Raw genomic sequence first — 15951 nt, forward strand, 5'->3', positions numbered from 1 at the left:
AAAATCAACTCCAGGAATAGCTTTACTGCTTGTTGGGAGGGTTAGGCTACACTTTACTCTAATGCTCTGTCATAAAGGCTACATAACACTGTCTTAACACTGTTATAACACTGTCATAGCAGATGGGGAAACTTTGACTTTGAGAGATGGATAAACAGAGTTGATGATGTTTATCACCGTTACCGGGTGAACGGTTAGACTGGCCCCTCTTATGGTGTGTTACAGACTCAATGTTGTGAGACAGACTTTCACCCTGACTGCAATGGGAACCAACCCCAGGTCTGACACAGCGAAGGTATCTGTCTGTTGTAATGACATTACTGTCCCTGGCACAGAGACCATGTCAGGGAGTTAGTTATTGTCTGTGAGACACAGTCTCATGACTGGCTGCTGAGCAATGAAGTCAACCACGTTACCAACAGCAGCCTCAGAGCCCATCACACTGTGTTCGTTGTGTTTGGAATGGAGGTACATACTCAAACGTGTTGCTTTCGTGCTGAATGAAAACCATGGCTGTCTTGAGAGACACTTTGGGTTTGAGAGTTATGCACCCTCTGGTTACCCCTTCTCACTTGTAACACCCACACAAGTAAGCATGTGCATACACACATGTACACATACATGCACATACACACACGGGCACGCACAAACATGCACACACACACACACACACACATACACAGACAAGATTCCCTGGTTTCTATGGCAACATTTAAATAGTGTGTTTCTCTCACTGTTCTCTCCTCCTCTCTCTCATCTCTCTCCCTCTCTCTCTCTGTCCTATCTCTCATCTCTCTCATCTCTCTCTCTGTCTCCACTCTCTCCCTCCCTGTCCCATCTCTCTCCCTCCCTGTCCCATCTCTCTCTCTCCCTGTCCCATCTCTCTCTCTCCCTGTCCCATCTCTCTCTCTCCCTGTCCCATCTCTCTCTCTCCTCTCTCTCATCTCTCTCTCTCTCCCATCTCTCTCTCATCTCTCTCATCTCTCTCTGTCTGTCCCCCCTCTCTCTTTCCCTTTTCCATCTCTCTCTCCTTCTCTCCCTCTCTCTCTCTCTCTCTCTCTCTCTCTCTCTCTCTCTCTCCCTCTCCCATCTCTCCTCTCTCTTTCTTTCTCTCTCTCTCCCTCTCACTTTCTCATCTCTCTCATCTCACCCTCCCTCTCTCCCATTTCTCGCTCTCCCTCCCTCCCTCCCTCCATCTCTCTCTCCCTCTCCCTCTCTCTCTCTCTCTCTCTCTCTCTCTCCCTCTCCCATCTCTCTCTCTCTTCCATCTCTCTCTCTCACATCTCTCCCTCTTTCTCTCTCTCTCCCTCTCTCTCTCTCCCATCTCTCCCTCTTTCTCTCTCCCTCTCTCTCTCTCTCTCTCTCTCTCTCTCCTTCTCCCTCTCCCTCTCTCTTTCTCTCTCCCATCTCTCCCTCTCTCTCTCTCTCTCTCTCTCTCTCTCTCTCTCTCTCTCTCTCTCTCTCTCATCTCTCCCTCTTTCTCTCTCCCTCTCCCTCTCTCTCTCCCATCGCTCCTCTCTCTTTCTTTCTCTCTCTCTCCCTCTCACTTTCTCTCTCTCTCACCCATCTCTCTCATCTCTTCCTCCCTCTCTCCCATTTCTCCCTCTCCCTCCCTCCCATCTCTCTATCCCTCTCTCTCTCCCTCTCCCTCTCTCTCTTTCTCTCTCCCATCTCTCTCTCTCTTCCATCTCTCTCTCCCATCTCTCCCTCTCTCTCATCTCTCTCTCTCTTCCATCTCTCTCTCCCATCTCTCCCTCTTTCTCTCTCACTCTCTCTCTCTCCCTCTCCCTCTCCCATCTCTCCCTCTTTTTCTCTCTTCCTCTCTCTATCTCTCTCTCTCTCTCTCTCTCTCTCTCTCTCTCTCTCTCTCTCTCTCTCTCTCTCTCTCTCTCTCTCCCTCTCTCTCTTTCAAGCTCTCTCTTTCAAGCTCTCTCTTGAAAAAAAAACTGTTATTGCATTCCAGAAACACCCATGACAGTTTCAGAGCAGAAACACCAGGGAATATGTGTTTTTTATATTATAGGGACATTGCTATGTAATCCTCCCTTAGATATTGCAAACTTCCATAATTTGTTGAAGTATGTCCAAGTCAATTTATGAACCAACCAACAGTTCAACAATAGTACATCAGTCTGCTGCACTACAGCAGTATTTTGCTAAAGTATATTTCCACAACCTGTCACCAGTCTTGTCTTTTATCCTACGTCCGATTGATGGATTTTCATTAAAGACAGAACATTTATATATATTGATTTACTCTTAAGAATGAAGAACATTTTGATAAGGGAAATGTTGTGACAGAGAATCTTTCCCCCTGGGTGTGGTTTTCCCAGTAGAGGAAAGTTGGGAATAAAGGAGTGGCCAAATAAAGAAGGAATGTATAAGGAGTACATAAAAGAGTGTGTGTGAATTCCTACTGTAGCTGTCTAGCTGTCACCTCAACAACACAACAACAACCGGTAATGTAACGTTTTATTCATTTATATATCTCTTATTTCTCCAGGTTAGTCCAGAAAATCTGTATTGTCCCATTGGTGAGTTTGACTTCTCTTTGACAAGGGAGCTTTAACCTTATTTTATTGTTTTACTGTTTTACTTTACTGTGTGTTGCATTTTTAAATGCACTTTAAATAAAGTTCGATTTGATCTATCTAGCTCCAGCTGTCTGGTATCATAGTTGATGAAACATGGAATATTCAAATACAATTTTGGCTGATCCCTGTCATAGACTTGCTGCTTCCCCCTCCAGAAGCTGGTACTTACTCTGCTCTGCAGCACGGCCAATTTAGTCCTGGGCTAAGGTTGGTGTTATGCACTTTAGAGTGTGAAAGTATTAAATGTTTCTTAGCTTTGCTGCAGTCTAAAAGAGGTAATTTGCCAAACCAACATTTTGCAGTGTGAAAAGCCCTGGCTTATAGAGTGTATCTTCCACTAACCTACATTTTGGCTGAATAGGATCATTCGTTGTATGATGATCCATCTACATTTTATATGAGACAGATTTGACATGTTCTGCATACTGCAGGTCTATGGGATGTTCAAAAGTAGGCCACTTACTGAGGGAAAGCTAGATTCAATCCGATCACCACTTTTCGGTGGTGATGGCTAGAAGGGATGCAGCTAATGTCAAAGTGATGTCAAAAGTAGCATGTTTGAGTCACTTTGGGGAGAATTTTACAATTTTAGTTAACCCTAATTGTTTCCCTAACCTTAACCTAATTCTCCTAATTTGCAACGTTAATTATCCTAACCTGGCGTGTAAATTCTCCTAACCTGCTACGAAAAGTCGATTGGTATGGCAACTGCTTGGCATTGGACCACAACGAGGAGCTACAGAACCTACAGAGGGAACATCCCTGGGGCCGAGCTCCCTACCATCCAGGACCGGTAGCCTGGCGGGTAGATGCGTTGGCCCAGTAACTGAATGGTTGGTGAATTGAATCCCCGAGCTGACAAGGAAAAAATCTGTTGTGGTGTTCTGTCCCTGAACAAGGCAGTTAACCCATTGTTCCCCGGGCGCTGATGACGTAGCTGTCGATTATGTCAGCACCCGCACCTCACTGATTCAGAGGTGTTGGGTTAAAGGTGGAAGACACATTACAGTTGAATGCATTCAGTTGTACAACTGACTAGGTATCCCCCTTTCCCACTATACCAGGCAGTGTCAGAGGAAGGCCCTACAAATAGTCAAATACTCCATCCACCCAAGTCGTAGACTGTTCTCACTTCTGGCTGCAATGCTACCTCACGACAAGCGGTACAGATGCACCAAGTCTGGAACCAACAGGACCCTGAACAGCTTCTACCCCCAAGCCATAATACTGATAAATAGTTGACCATATACCTATCTGCATTGACCTTTTTCGCACTCACTTTTTTTTTACTCATCACGCACTGTACGCTGCTGCTGCTGTCACTTTATTCATAGTTCTCCCTATATAGCCTACATCTCTGCCTCAATTACCCCTGCACATGGACATGGTACTGGTATTCCTTGATTATAGCAAGTTATCGTTGCTCATTGTGCCTGCTTTTATTATGACCTGTTTTACTTTTCTATTACGTCTATATTGTCTTTCTCTCTGCATAGTTGAGATGTCAGTAAGCATTTTACTGTTAGTCCACACCTGTTTACAAAGCATGTGACAAATTACATTTGATTTGATTTGAAAGTCCCTTCTGCCATTAGCTGCATCCCATCTAGTCAAACCCCTTTTGGGCTATGCACCTTTTGAAGGTTATGTCTAGAAGGGATACAGCTTTTGTCAGAACTGACTTTTCTTAGCAGGTTTTAGAAGAACTTACGCAGCAGGTGGGAAGAATTAACGTAGCAGGTTACTAGAATTAAATGAAGGTCAGGAAAATGGTTAGGTTTAGGGTTAGCTAAAAATGCACACAAAAAAAAACATTGACAATGGTTGTTTAAGATGGCGCCGACAGATATGACAGCTCTGCTTCTAGCTCCTAAGCAACTTTGCAGTATTTTGTTTTTTACAAGCACTTCGCTACACCCGCAATAACATCAGCTAATATGTGTATGTGAACAATAACATTTGATTTGACGTTAAATTGGACAAAAGCTGTATCCCATCTAGACATCAACCCACTTTTGAAGGCAAATTTTCTGTGTTCGCGGATTCTGCAATTGAAAATGAGTCCAGACTTAATCTAGGCCTAAGAACTTTTAGACATTATGGTTTGAACATTCCATTCTGAATGACAAAGAAAGAAATAGTGGGTACTTAGAGCATGTATGGTTTGGAGGCCTATTGCAGAGTCATCATGTATTGTCTATAAAGACCATGCACAACATATAGGCTATACAGACTGAGGGCAGGTAATCAGGTAATGATGTTATTAGTAAGTAGCTATCTGTACAATCTGCTGTGCTAAGAGAAGACAGTCACTTGTGTGACTGTGGCAGAATGATTACAGACAACAGATTCACAATTCCATACACATTCCTTACGAAGGGCTTTATTATGCATTATGTTCCATATGACATGGCCTTCTACCATCATACTCTGTGTATGAGTACTGAGTAGTGTAGGACTTGGTCTATAATAATCACGGGAGTGAGGTAATTCACTGGGGCCATCTAGTGGTCATCTCAGTATCAGCTGGTATAATCAGCGATGAAACTGGAGCAAATAAGTTCCTTAAGTGAAAATCTTCTTAACCTGTGATCCAACAGTGGTGAGTTGCTATAGTGATTTGTGTTTTGTTAGGGCTTCTAATGCTTCCGTTTCTGATGAAGATGAAAAAACGTAGTGATGCTGTTCTCTCTTTACTTACAGATACTATGGAAGTAAGTACCTACCCTCCTTCAACCTCTACACTGACAACTAGCAACTGAGAACTCAATGATAGAAACTTGCTCAGTATTCTTGAAGTATTGTGTGGAAATTGTCTCTGTATGTGTCTCATTCTGTGTTATTTGTCTGTGTCTGTGAGTATGGGAGTGTGTGCAAATGTGTCGGTGCCAGTGTGCATGTACGAATGTATGTATCTTTGACTGTATGTGTGTGTACTTATCTTGTCCCCCCCAGCTCTCTGATGCTCTGTGTGGCTGTCCGTCCTCTGGTTCTACCCCCCAGGGAAGCAACAGTATCTGGCCCAGTCAACAGCAACCAGGGGGTCCAGTCTGGCCGACACAGCCCAGCCAACAGCCCAGTCAACCCCAGTCCCCATCCTGCTGGCCTGAGCAGCCCAGCATCCCCTGCTGGCCTGGTCCTCAATCATCCCAACCAGCCCCAGCTCAACCTCAGCCCATGCCTTGCTTTCCTGGGAACCCGAACACCCCCTGCTGGCCTGGGCAACAGCCATCCCAACAAGCCCCAGGTCCAGCCCAAAACTGGCCTGGGCCACAGCCATCACAACCATCCCCAGCTCCAGCCCAAAACTGGAACTGGCCTGGTCCTCAACCATCCAAACCATCCCCAGCTCCAGCCCAAAACTGGCCTGGTACTCAACCACAACATACCCATCCAGCCCCAACCCATCCCTGCCAGCCGTGCTGGCCTGGACCCCAGCCCCAGCCTTCCCAATTACAGCCCCAGCCTGCACCCCAGCCTTATCAACCTCCAGCCTCAATTCAAGCCCAGGCCCAGGGCCCCAGCCAGCCCAGTCCCCCAGTGTGGCCAGTCCCAGGCTTTAACCCAGGAGTTAACCCAGGGTCTGGATGGCCATTCGGCCCTGGTCAGGACCCAGGTGTACAGTCTAGTTGGCCTGATCAGGACCCAGGTGGTTTCCCACCTGCTACACAGTGGAATCCGACACCAACTGGACAGGTGAGAGACAGGGAGGGAAGGAGCATCAGCAGATGGAGGAAAGGAATTGGCATAATCATTGTGTTGGTGTGAAGATAGCGCCATATCCTAAATGTCTGTGTGTTGTGTTGGTGTATAGAGCGTGCCCTACAACCTGAACCTACAAAGAGGCATCTACGACAAGATGATGCTCACCATCATGGGCCAGGTCAAACCAAACGCTAAGCAGTGAGTTCATCAACTACCATAGTCTACTAAGGTCTTTGTTGTCTACTGGGATGAATACGATCCCTGAGATACCCAGTGGAAGCATTGGATGTACAGTACACATTACCAGTATGCTATTTGAATACAACTGATGTAATAAGTCATTTTACTATATTGAATGTCAGCTGCTTTCAATACATCACAATCCTGGAAGAGTGGGCCTATTAACCTGATTGATGACTGTAGTTTTTCACTATCTAATATCTTGACCTGTGTTTTTATCAATATGATCGATTAAACTGTTTTGATCCTAACTTGTTTAGGTTCACAGTGAACTTTCTGCGAGGTAATGACATCGCCTTCCACCTCAACTCTCGGTTCAATGAGGGGGGCAAGCAGGCAGTGGTGAGGAACCACAAGATGGGAGAGCACTGGGGGAAGGAGGAGAGGCACACACAGGGAGGCTTCCCCTTCATGGCCGGTCAGTCCTTCGAGGTCAGTGGGAATATTCTTTACAGCAGTGCAACTCTAACCTATACTGTACTGACTAACAACCTATACTGTACTGACTAACAACTCTAACATATACTGTACTGACTAACAACCTATACTGTACTGACTAACAACCTATACTGTACTGACTAACAACTCTAACCTATACTGTACTGACTAACAACCTATACTGTACTGACTAACAACTCTAACCTATACTGTACTGACTAACAACCTATACTGTACTGACTAACAACCTATACTGTACTAACAACCTATACTGTACTGACTAACAACTCTAACCTATACTGTACTGACTAACAACCTATATTGGTCTGACTAACAACCTATACTGTACTGACTAACAACCTATACTGTACTGACTAACAACTCTAACCTATAATGTACTGACTAACAACCTATACTGTACTGACTAACAACTCTAACCTATACTGTACTGACTAACAACCTATACTGCACTGACTAACAACCTATACTGTACTGACTAACAACCTATACTGTACTGACTAACAACCTATACTGTACTGACTAACAACTCTAACCTATACTGTACTGACTAACAACCTATACTGCACTGATTAACAACTCTAACCTACACTGTACTGACTAACAACTCTAACCTATACTGTACTGACTAACAACCTATACTGTACTGACTAACAACCTATACTGTACTGACTAACAACCTATACTGTACTGACTAACAACCTATACTGTACTGACTAACAACTCTAACCTATACTGTACTGACTAACAACTCTAACCTATACTGTACTGACTAACAACCTATACTGTACTGACTAACAACCTATACTGTACTGACTAACAACTCTAACCTATACTGTACTGACTAACAACTCTAACCTATACTGTACTGACTAACATCCTATACTGTACTGACTAACAACCTATACTGTACTGACTAACAACCTGTGCTGTACTAACTAACAACCTATACTGTACTGACTAACAACTCTAACCTATACTGTACTGACTAACAACCTATACTGTACTGACTAACAACTCTAACCTATATTGTACTAACTAACAACCTATACTGTACTGACTAACAACTCTAACCTATACTGTACTGACTAACAACCTATACTGTTCTGACTAACAACTCTAACCTATATTGTACTAACTAACAACTCTAAACTATACTGTACTGACTAACAACCTATACTGTACTGACTAACAACTTATACTGTACTGACTAACAGCTCTAACCTATACTGTACTGGCTAACAACCTATACTGTACTGACTAACAACCTATACTGTACTGACTAACAACCTATACTGTACTGACTAACAACTCTAACCTATACTGTACTGACTAACAACCTATACTGTACTGACTAACAACCTATACTGTACTGACTAACAACCTATACTGTACTGACTAACAACCTATACTGTACTGACTAACAACCTATACTGTACTGACTAACAACCTATACTGTACTGACTAACAACCTATACTGCACTGATTAACAACTCTAACCTACACTGTACTGACTAACAACTCTAACCTATACTGTACTGACTAACAACCTATACTGTACTGACTAACAACCTATACTGTACTGACTAACAACTCTAACCTATACTGTACTGACTAACAACCTATACTGTACTAACAACCTATACTGTACTGACTAACAACCTATACTGTACTGACTAACAACTCTAACCTATACTGTACTGAATAACAACTCTATTATTAATGTTACCAATGGCCAGTTGTTTTTTTCATTGTCTCTACTAGTAATGGTGAATACAGGGATAAAGTAGTTAAAGTGGGTTATAGATCAGCACTGTCGGATGTCCTCTACATCAAGCATTTGTATTTTTCTGATGAAAGCTTTTGTTGAGTCCATGTACAGTTGAGTGTCCGAGAGGTGGTCAGATGTAGCTTTCAGACTTTTACCTAACCAGGTTATTTTGCAAAGACAATCTGGCCACCAGTGTTTGTCTGTCCTGCGTTTCAGATGAAGATTTTGGTTACGTCTGGCGAGTTTAAGGTGGCTGTGAACGGAACTCAGCTGTTTGAGTTTAAACACCGCATCAGAGAACTCAACCAGATCGATCGCATCAACATCCTCCATGATGTCATCCTCACCTCTGTCAATGTAGACACGATACCATGACAACCATACATATGATGGTGATGATGATTAAGATGGTGATAATGGTGATGATGATTAAGATGGTGATAATGGTGATGATGATTATGATGGTGATAATGGTGACGAGCTGCAAACATAATACTGCATTAATACCCACTAACTCCACAAAAAAACAATCCTTTTGCAAATGTGTGTAATTTACAAGGTATGAAGGACTAAGAATTAAGCAATGCCATTTCGTTTAAATGTGTATAATATTTTATATCTATTTTCTGTTGAACGTCTATGTAAATAAACATACTTTATGCTTATGATGTCTTCCTGACTCAAGGTATCAGTAGATACAGTGCATTACACTGATTCACTAAAGGTCTCCATATGAGTGCATTCAGTGCCCTACAAGGGTAGTAAATAACAAAAATTGTATGAAATAAAACCATTAAATTGAATGAAGTTTTACACATTTTATTGTATCAGACCTCAATATCAGTAATATCAAGACTGACTTGACCGTCAGGATTCAATGCACACAACTAACATCCCATTACAATCAGAGGGCTAATATTAATACTATGCATGCTAGTCTCTCTTGGCTAAGAGTTGAGGAGACTGACCGCGTCACTTCTTGTTTTTATACGAAACATTGTTTTGTAAATTCCTAATTGTTTGCATAGTCAACTTACACACAGCACTGACATGCACACTTACCCCACCAGACATGCCACCACGGGTCTTTTCACAGTCCCCAGGTCCAGGACGAATTCAAGGAAACATACAGTAGCATTATTCAGAGCCATGAGAACACAGAACTCCCATCTTATATAGCGCAAGTGAACAGCAAACCTGAGTTCAAAAAACAGATATAGCAACACCTCACGGCACCACGCCTCTCCCCCATGTGACCTACTTGTTGTATGTACTGACAGGTATGTGTAACTGACACCCACGCACACATCTAACTGATAGATGCACACACACTACATGTTAATGTTTCTACATGTATGTAAATTGCAGTATTTTGTCTGTAATGTAATATTGCCATTTGCGTCGGCTAATGGAGATCCTAATCAAATCAGTAAAATCAGGAGAAATAGACATTCAGCATCCATTCTGAAACACAAGTAGAGTAAGGAAACAGTAGGATCAGTTAAGAAAAGTGTCAGTTAATGTAAACTTTCTCCTCTATCACTGGAGGGGTTGGGGGAGCGGGGAGCTAAGGAGGGGTTGGGGGAGCGGGGGGCTACAGAGGGGTTGGGGGAGCGGGAGGCTACAGTGGGGTTGGGGGAGGGGGTGGCTACAGTGGGGTTGGGGGAGCGGGAGGCTACAGAGGGGTTGGGGGAATGGGAGGCTACAGAGGGGTTGGGGGAGCGGGAGGCTACGGAGGGGTTGGGGGAGCGGGGAGCTACGGAGGGGTTGGGGGAGCGGGAGGCTACAGAGGGGTTGGGGGAGCGGGAGGCTACAGAGGGGTTGGGGGAGCGGGAGGCTACGGAGGGGTTGGGGGAGCGGGAGGCTACAGAGGGGTTGGGGGAGCGGGAGGCTACAGAGGGGTTGGGGGAGCGGGAGGCTACAGAGGGGTTGGGGGAATGGGAGGCTACAGAGAGGTTGGGGGAGCGGGAGGCTACGGAGGTATTTGGGGGAGCGGGAGGCTACGGAGGGGTTGGGGGAGCGGGGAGCTACGGAGGGGTTGGGGGAGCGGGAGGCTACAGAGGGGTTGGGGGAGCGGGGAGCTACGGAGGGGTTGGGGGAGCGGGTGCTACAGAGGGGTTGGGGGAGCGGGGAGCTACGGGTGGGGGGTCATTGAGAAAGTAGAAATACACTGGCTGGATAGAAGTACAATGATTTCACTGCTTACTGTCAATTAAGAAGAATGTCAGTGTTAGACAGGTGTTCACAAATATCACCTCCAAGATCATGTGTCTTGTGAAGCTGTTGTACTCCTCCTCTGAGGCTAGGTTATTATTACCTACAGTAGTAGAATGTACTGTATGTGCTGTACTGAACATCACAGGTACTGAGCAACACCCTCTGTGGCCAGGTTCTGTGCACACTGGGACTTCTGTAGTCCAACTTTTCTCGGTTCAGAAAGGCTGGAGCTCTGTCCAGGGGGCTTGACATCCTCCACAGGTGAGCCCCAAGAGGCCTCTTCTTCTGGGGGTGGGAGCGCAACACAGGGCCTCTCTCTGGAGTACACACCTCCAGCCTGACTCATGGAGGGAAGCTTAAACAATCCATTGTTGTAAATTGCTATTGTTGTTGTTTTAATTGCATTGAGTGCATGTATGGTGTCGGTCTTGCCCTCCTGTCATCTTGCGGAAAAATGAGGACCACAATGGAAATAAGCTTTTATTGTGTTTTTATCCTAGATCATTTTTTATGTATCCGGCTGGAGCAGCTTACTACTTCAAAATATCCAAAAAAATTCAGTCAATCAAGCAATCAATCAATCACATTTCCTTTGTATAATGCTTTATTTACCAATATATTATACCTTTTTACAACCAAACAAATAACCTGTGTAAAAAGTATTTTATCCTCTCTATAGACACTTACTTTCTCCCCTTCTGCCTTCTCCCTGGGGACATGGACCTCTCCCTGTCTTCATGGCCCTTCCCCTGTGCCCCCTCGATCAGGGTCCTCACCTTGGACACCAAAGGCAAACAGAGGGATTCTCCTGTAGAGAGTAGAACATCACCTGGTTACCGTGTACAGCTCTGTACTAGGCAGTGTGAATGCAACTCAAGATAATGAATAAAAGCATTGTTGGTGTTGCGTACATGTGAACGTATAAACGCTCTTCAAGAAGTATGTGTGATAAAGTCTTAATGTGACACAGCGTATTTTACCTTACCAGTAGACACCCAGTCACTGCGCTAATGCTAGATAGCATTTGCTTACGAATCTACCTCTAAATTCCTTCATACTGCACGCAGAGACATAAAACTATTATCCACGAGTTCATCTGACTCTGGGTAAGGAGGAAAATGACAGAATCTCGCATTCTCCCTTTAAAGGATCCCTTGTCTGTACCATTACATGTTGTTTGAGCTTCTGGCCAGGAATGGTGCTAACATACTGCTACTGAGAGCTCTGCTGTGCTCGTTTGAACGTTCCCATACAACAGTTTAAGGGGTAAAATATCACCTCTATGTACAAAATTTGAGTGTGTGCCTGTGTCCTCTCTTACCCATATTGCTGGGCTTAGCCAGTTTTTCAAAGTGCTGTTTAAGGAAGGCCTCATGGTGACTGTCATCTAGTGGGTAATAGACTTTCCTCATCGGCTCGTCGTTACTAGACTCTTCCATCTTCCTCTGTAGGGTAGCACCATGGTGTAGGTAGCCGGAGGACAGCTAGCTGTTCTGGGTACAATGACTTCAATACAAAACCTAGGAGGCTCATGGTTCTCACCCCCTTCCATAGACTTACACAGTCATTATGACATCATCCAGCCTATCAGAGCTCCTGCAGCATGAACTGACATGGTTTCCACCCAATCAAACGATCAGAGAATAAATCTAGTACTGAAAGAGTAAGCTATAGCTAGCTAGCACTGCATCAAATGTGGTGAGTAGCTCACTCAAAGAGAGAGCAAGACAATAGTTGAACAGTTTTGAACAAATTAATTTCTTCCAAAATTAAGGAGAAGCAAATCAGAGAGAGAGAAAGAGAGAGATAGCTATATTTGGTTGTATATATATATATATTTTACTTATCTAGCGAATAAGACTAGTTAGTTTAGCATACTCAAACAACCAGCTCAAACAGAGAGGGATGCTATGTTAGCTAGCTGGCTATGGCTGTCCAACACTGAAACTCTTCCAAGGCAAGGTAAGCTTTTGGTTTTATTAACTTATTTCCACCGGGGCAGCCGGTGTAACTGATAAACTGCTTTCTGACTGTACACTGTACTGCATGATTGTAGCGAATTTACTAACGTGATAGTTCTAGTGTAATAACATATTAAAACATGTAATAACGCATTCACTGACTGTTGTCTGCCTGTGCTTAACTATGCAATCATGGCTTGTACTCTGTGTTATACCTTCCCCCTCTCTTTGTTTTCACTATATACTAACTGCGCTGGAAACCCCCCACACAGGTGGCTGACTAAGATAATATACACACTGAAACCCATAAATACACGCACACACTCAAAACCCTTCGGGAGGGGCTCCAAAGACAAAGAACTCTGTCGAGAACCAATGGGATACTGACACCAGGCTGGAGAGGACTGTCTATCACCTACAAGCAACCTACCAGAAGCCAGGACTACCAGAATCTACCTACGTCATTTCAATGCATAAAATGAACTGCACAACATGTTTTAGGTCTCTTCTTCTGATAGTTCCCTAAGAGCTAGACGAATGGGGGCCGTGCAGCACGCTTTGCCAGATATCATTACGCTTGAATAAACGGCCTTTAATATACCGTATCCGCCTTGTCCAGAGTCTCATCTTGGTCTCGTTTCTCATGTAACTATTCATCAACAAAATGGTAGCATGAGGATGGTTGAAACCCATGAATTCGGTCCATAGACTTGATGAGAGAAAAGACAAGTTGACGACAGATTCTAGAAAGACGGGCGACCTGTCTACAGGAGCCATCGGGGATTCAACTCGCCTCAGGAAACTGATCAAAGAGCTCGACACTATAAGGTAAGCAGAACCTGTTAAATCAAAATCTGCATATTATATCATAGTCAATATCCAAATTATGATCAGGAGTACTGGGTGCGTGAGTATGAATTGCCGTTAAATTTATGAAAAAATTATCCAATAACCAAAGGCATTTGCGTAATGATATCTGTGTAGATATATTGTTCAAATCTGATTCAAATAGTCTGGCAATAGTTGATATGTAAATCAGCTAGGTGTTACGGTGAGGAATTAGAGGACAGAATGTGATATATTGTTCAAATCTGATTCAAATAGTCTGGCAATAGTTGATATGTAAATCAGCTAGGTGTTACGGTGAGGAATTGGAGGACAGAATGTGATATATTGTTCAAATCTGATTCAAATAGTCTGGCAATAGTTGATATGTAAATCAGCTAGGTGTTACGGTGAGGAATTGGAGGATGGAATGTGATACATTGTTTTAATCGGATCCATATAGTCTGGCAATAGTGGATGTGGCAATCAGCTAGGTGTTACGGTGAGGAATTCGATAACTCAGTGAAATGAAATATGAATGAGATGATGAAATGTTTTGTTAATTGATCGAGACGTATAACTAAGGCTGGGACTAGTGGAGTTGGCATCCCACTAGGAGCATCAGTTAATAAGCTAAAAAAATTGGACTAGGAGTGAAGGAATTAAACCTGATCTCTCCAGATTAATGTCACTGATTCACCGTTCCATGAGACAGAGTGATACTGACCACCGACTCTAAATTTGACCGCCGAGTCAAAAGTTTGGGCGGGGTTGTGCGGCCGCCGTGCCGTGTAACGAATTGATTTCTGTTCCCTTTGTGCTGTTGGGGTTGCCTAGAATTAATTTGACAAATATTATAGAAGGCATCTGAATGCATTGTCATTGACCCAAAAGTAGGCGTTTGGGACACTAACATTTCGCCAGGCAGTAGAAATGTGTGAAGTTGTAAAATTACTCCAATAAACTACCCTAGACGCATAATTATCTCGCGAATATCCCTTTTCGATATTATAGTACAGTAATTCTACAAAACTCTTTGTGCACGAGGGTGAGACACGAGATAAGTCTGTGTTGGCACCAGGAATGCATCGCTGGTTTCGACCAAGTGACGGGCTAAGTGCACATATTTGCTGAGGGCCATAGTGCAATGTCTTGTTAGCACATTTAGCTGTTTTTTAATTGTTTTACATTATTTTTTATAGGACCCAGACATAGTGAATCGTCAATATGGCCTCAATTACCGTTCCCAAACTCAAATTCAATGAATATTTAGATCAGAGAATACAGGAAAGGGCAGGAGGAAAACAGGAGTATAAATCAATAAAGAAGATATGGGGGGAATTAGGCTGAGATGGACCCAGGCAGGTTACATTAGTGGAGTTGCCCCATCCAGGGAACAACTCAGCACTATGGAAAGAGAACTAGAGGAGGCAGTCAGGCACGGGAAAGAAAGTGAGGCAGAAAGGAATAGCAGCCATTTTTTCAAGAAGGAAGGAACGAAGGAGAGGGAGAGAGCTGAGGCTGAGCTGAGAATAGGGACATGGGCAATAGAGGAGACAAAAAGGACACGCCCACAAAAGAAACCTGATATGATGGGTGTGCTTGCTGGGGCCTCAGAAGACGTCAGCAAAGGCACAATCAACAACCATAACACACCACCGCCCACCGTGACCACCCCATCGGCCCCGCTCTCTCTATACCCGCCACTGCCACAGGAAGAGAAGACTGCAGTGCCACCTCCCACTGCAGTATGCACGCCAGCCAAGGGTCACCTTCCCCACCAGGAGGTGTTGCAGAGGAGAACGATGAGAACAGAGGCAGACTAACCCTCATTTCTGAAGAAGTTCTGAGACCTCGAGGGGAATTGGATCAATCACTCCACCTCGCCAGAGCCCTATGGAAGGACACCGAAGAGGCAGGAGGTGCCTACCGCGTGGATGGTGTACTAACAGGGAACACAACAGACCCCGTTAAACCTCTCAGACGCTCTGTACGGCTGCAAGAACAAAGACAAGAGGGGAGCAGGAAGGGGCCTACCAACTTCCCCTATGCCCAGCAGCTGATCCACGCTTCGTTGAGTACCAGCCTTGGAAGACCACATTGATGGGACAGATGCCCAGCCTACATGGAGGAGCCTCTACATGGCTACACCAACTGCAATGAAAACACTACTAGCCAGAGC

The 15951-nt window shown here is 44.2% G+C and overlaps 2 protein-coding genes across 9 annotated transcripts; one reads left to right on the top strand and one right to left on the bottom strand.

Moving 5' to 3' along the window:
• Positions 1–2426: 2426 nt before the first annotated feature.
• Positions 2427–9150, top strand: LOC139407295 (galectin-3-like). Of its 8 annotated transcripts, none has more exons than XM_071150954.1 (7): positions 2427–2459; positions 2729–2801; positions 5229–5308; positions 5598–6290; positions 6409–6497; positions 6800–6971; positions 8983–9150. In XM_071150954.1, the coding sequence occupies exons 3-7, from the start codon at positions 5237–5239 to the stop codon at positions 9139–9141; spliced, it is 1185 nt and encodes a 394-aa protein (XP_071007055.1). In that variant the 5' UTR covers positions 2427–2459; positions 2729–2801; positions 5229–5236; the 3' UTR covers positions 9142–9150. The 8 variants fall into 8 exon arrangements, with proteins under 8 accessions (XP_071007055.1, XP_071007057.1, XP_071007051.1 ...); XM_071150956.1 differs by having other exon boundaries at positions 5258–5308; XM_071150950.1 differs by having other exon boundaries at positions 5229–6290.
• Positions 9151–10283: 1133 nt separating this feature from the next.
• Positions 10284–12422, bottom strand: LOC139408052 (uncharacterized). Its single transcript, XM_071151876.1, has 4 exons — positions 12305–12422; positions 11133–11268; positions 10743–10873; positions 10284–10684 (listed from the first exon to the last, which is right to left on the bottom strand). Exons 1-4 carry the CDS (start codon positions 12420–12422, stop codon positions 10284–10286), a joined length of 786 nt encoding a protein of 261 aa, XP_071007977.1.
• Between the last annotated feature and the right edge of the window lie 3529 nt (positions 12423–15951).

The sequence above is a fragment of the Oncorhynchus clarkii genome, chromosome 4 (genome assembly GCF_045791955.1).
Source record: "Oncorhynchus clarkii lewisi isolate Uvic-CL-2024 chromosome 4, UVic_Ocla_1.0, whole genome shotgun sequence".
Taxonomy (NCBI): domain Eukaryota; kingdom Metazoa; phylum Chordata; class Actinopteri; order Salmoniformes; family Salmonidae; genus Oncorhynchus; species Oncorhynchus clarkii.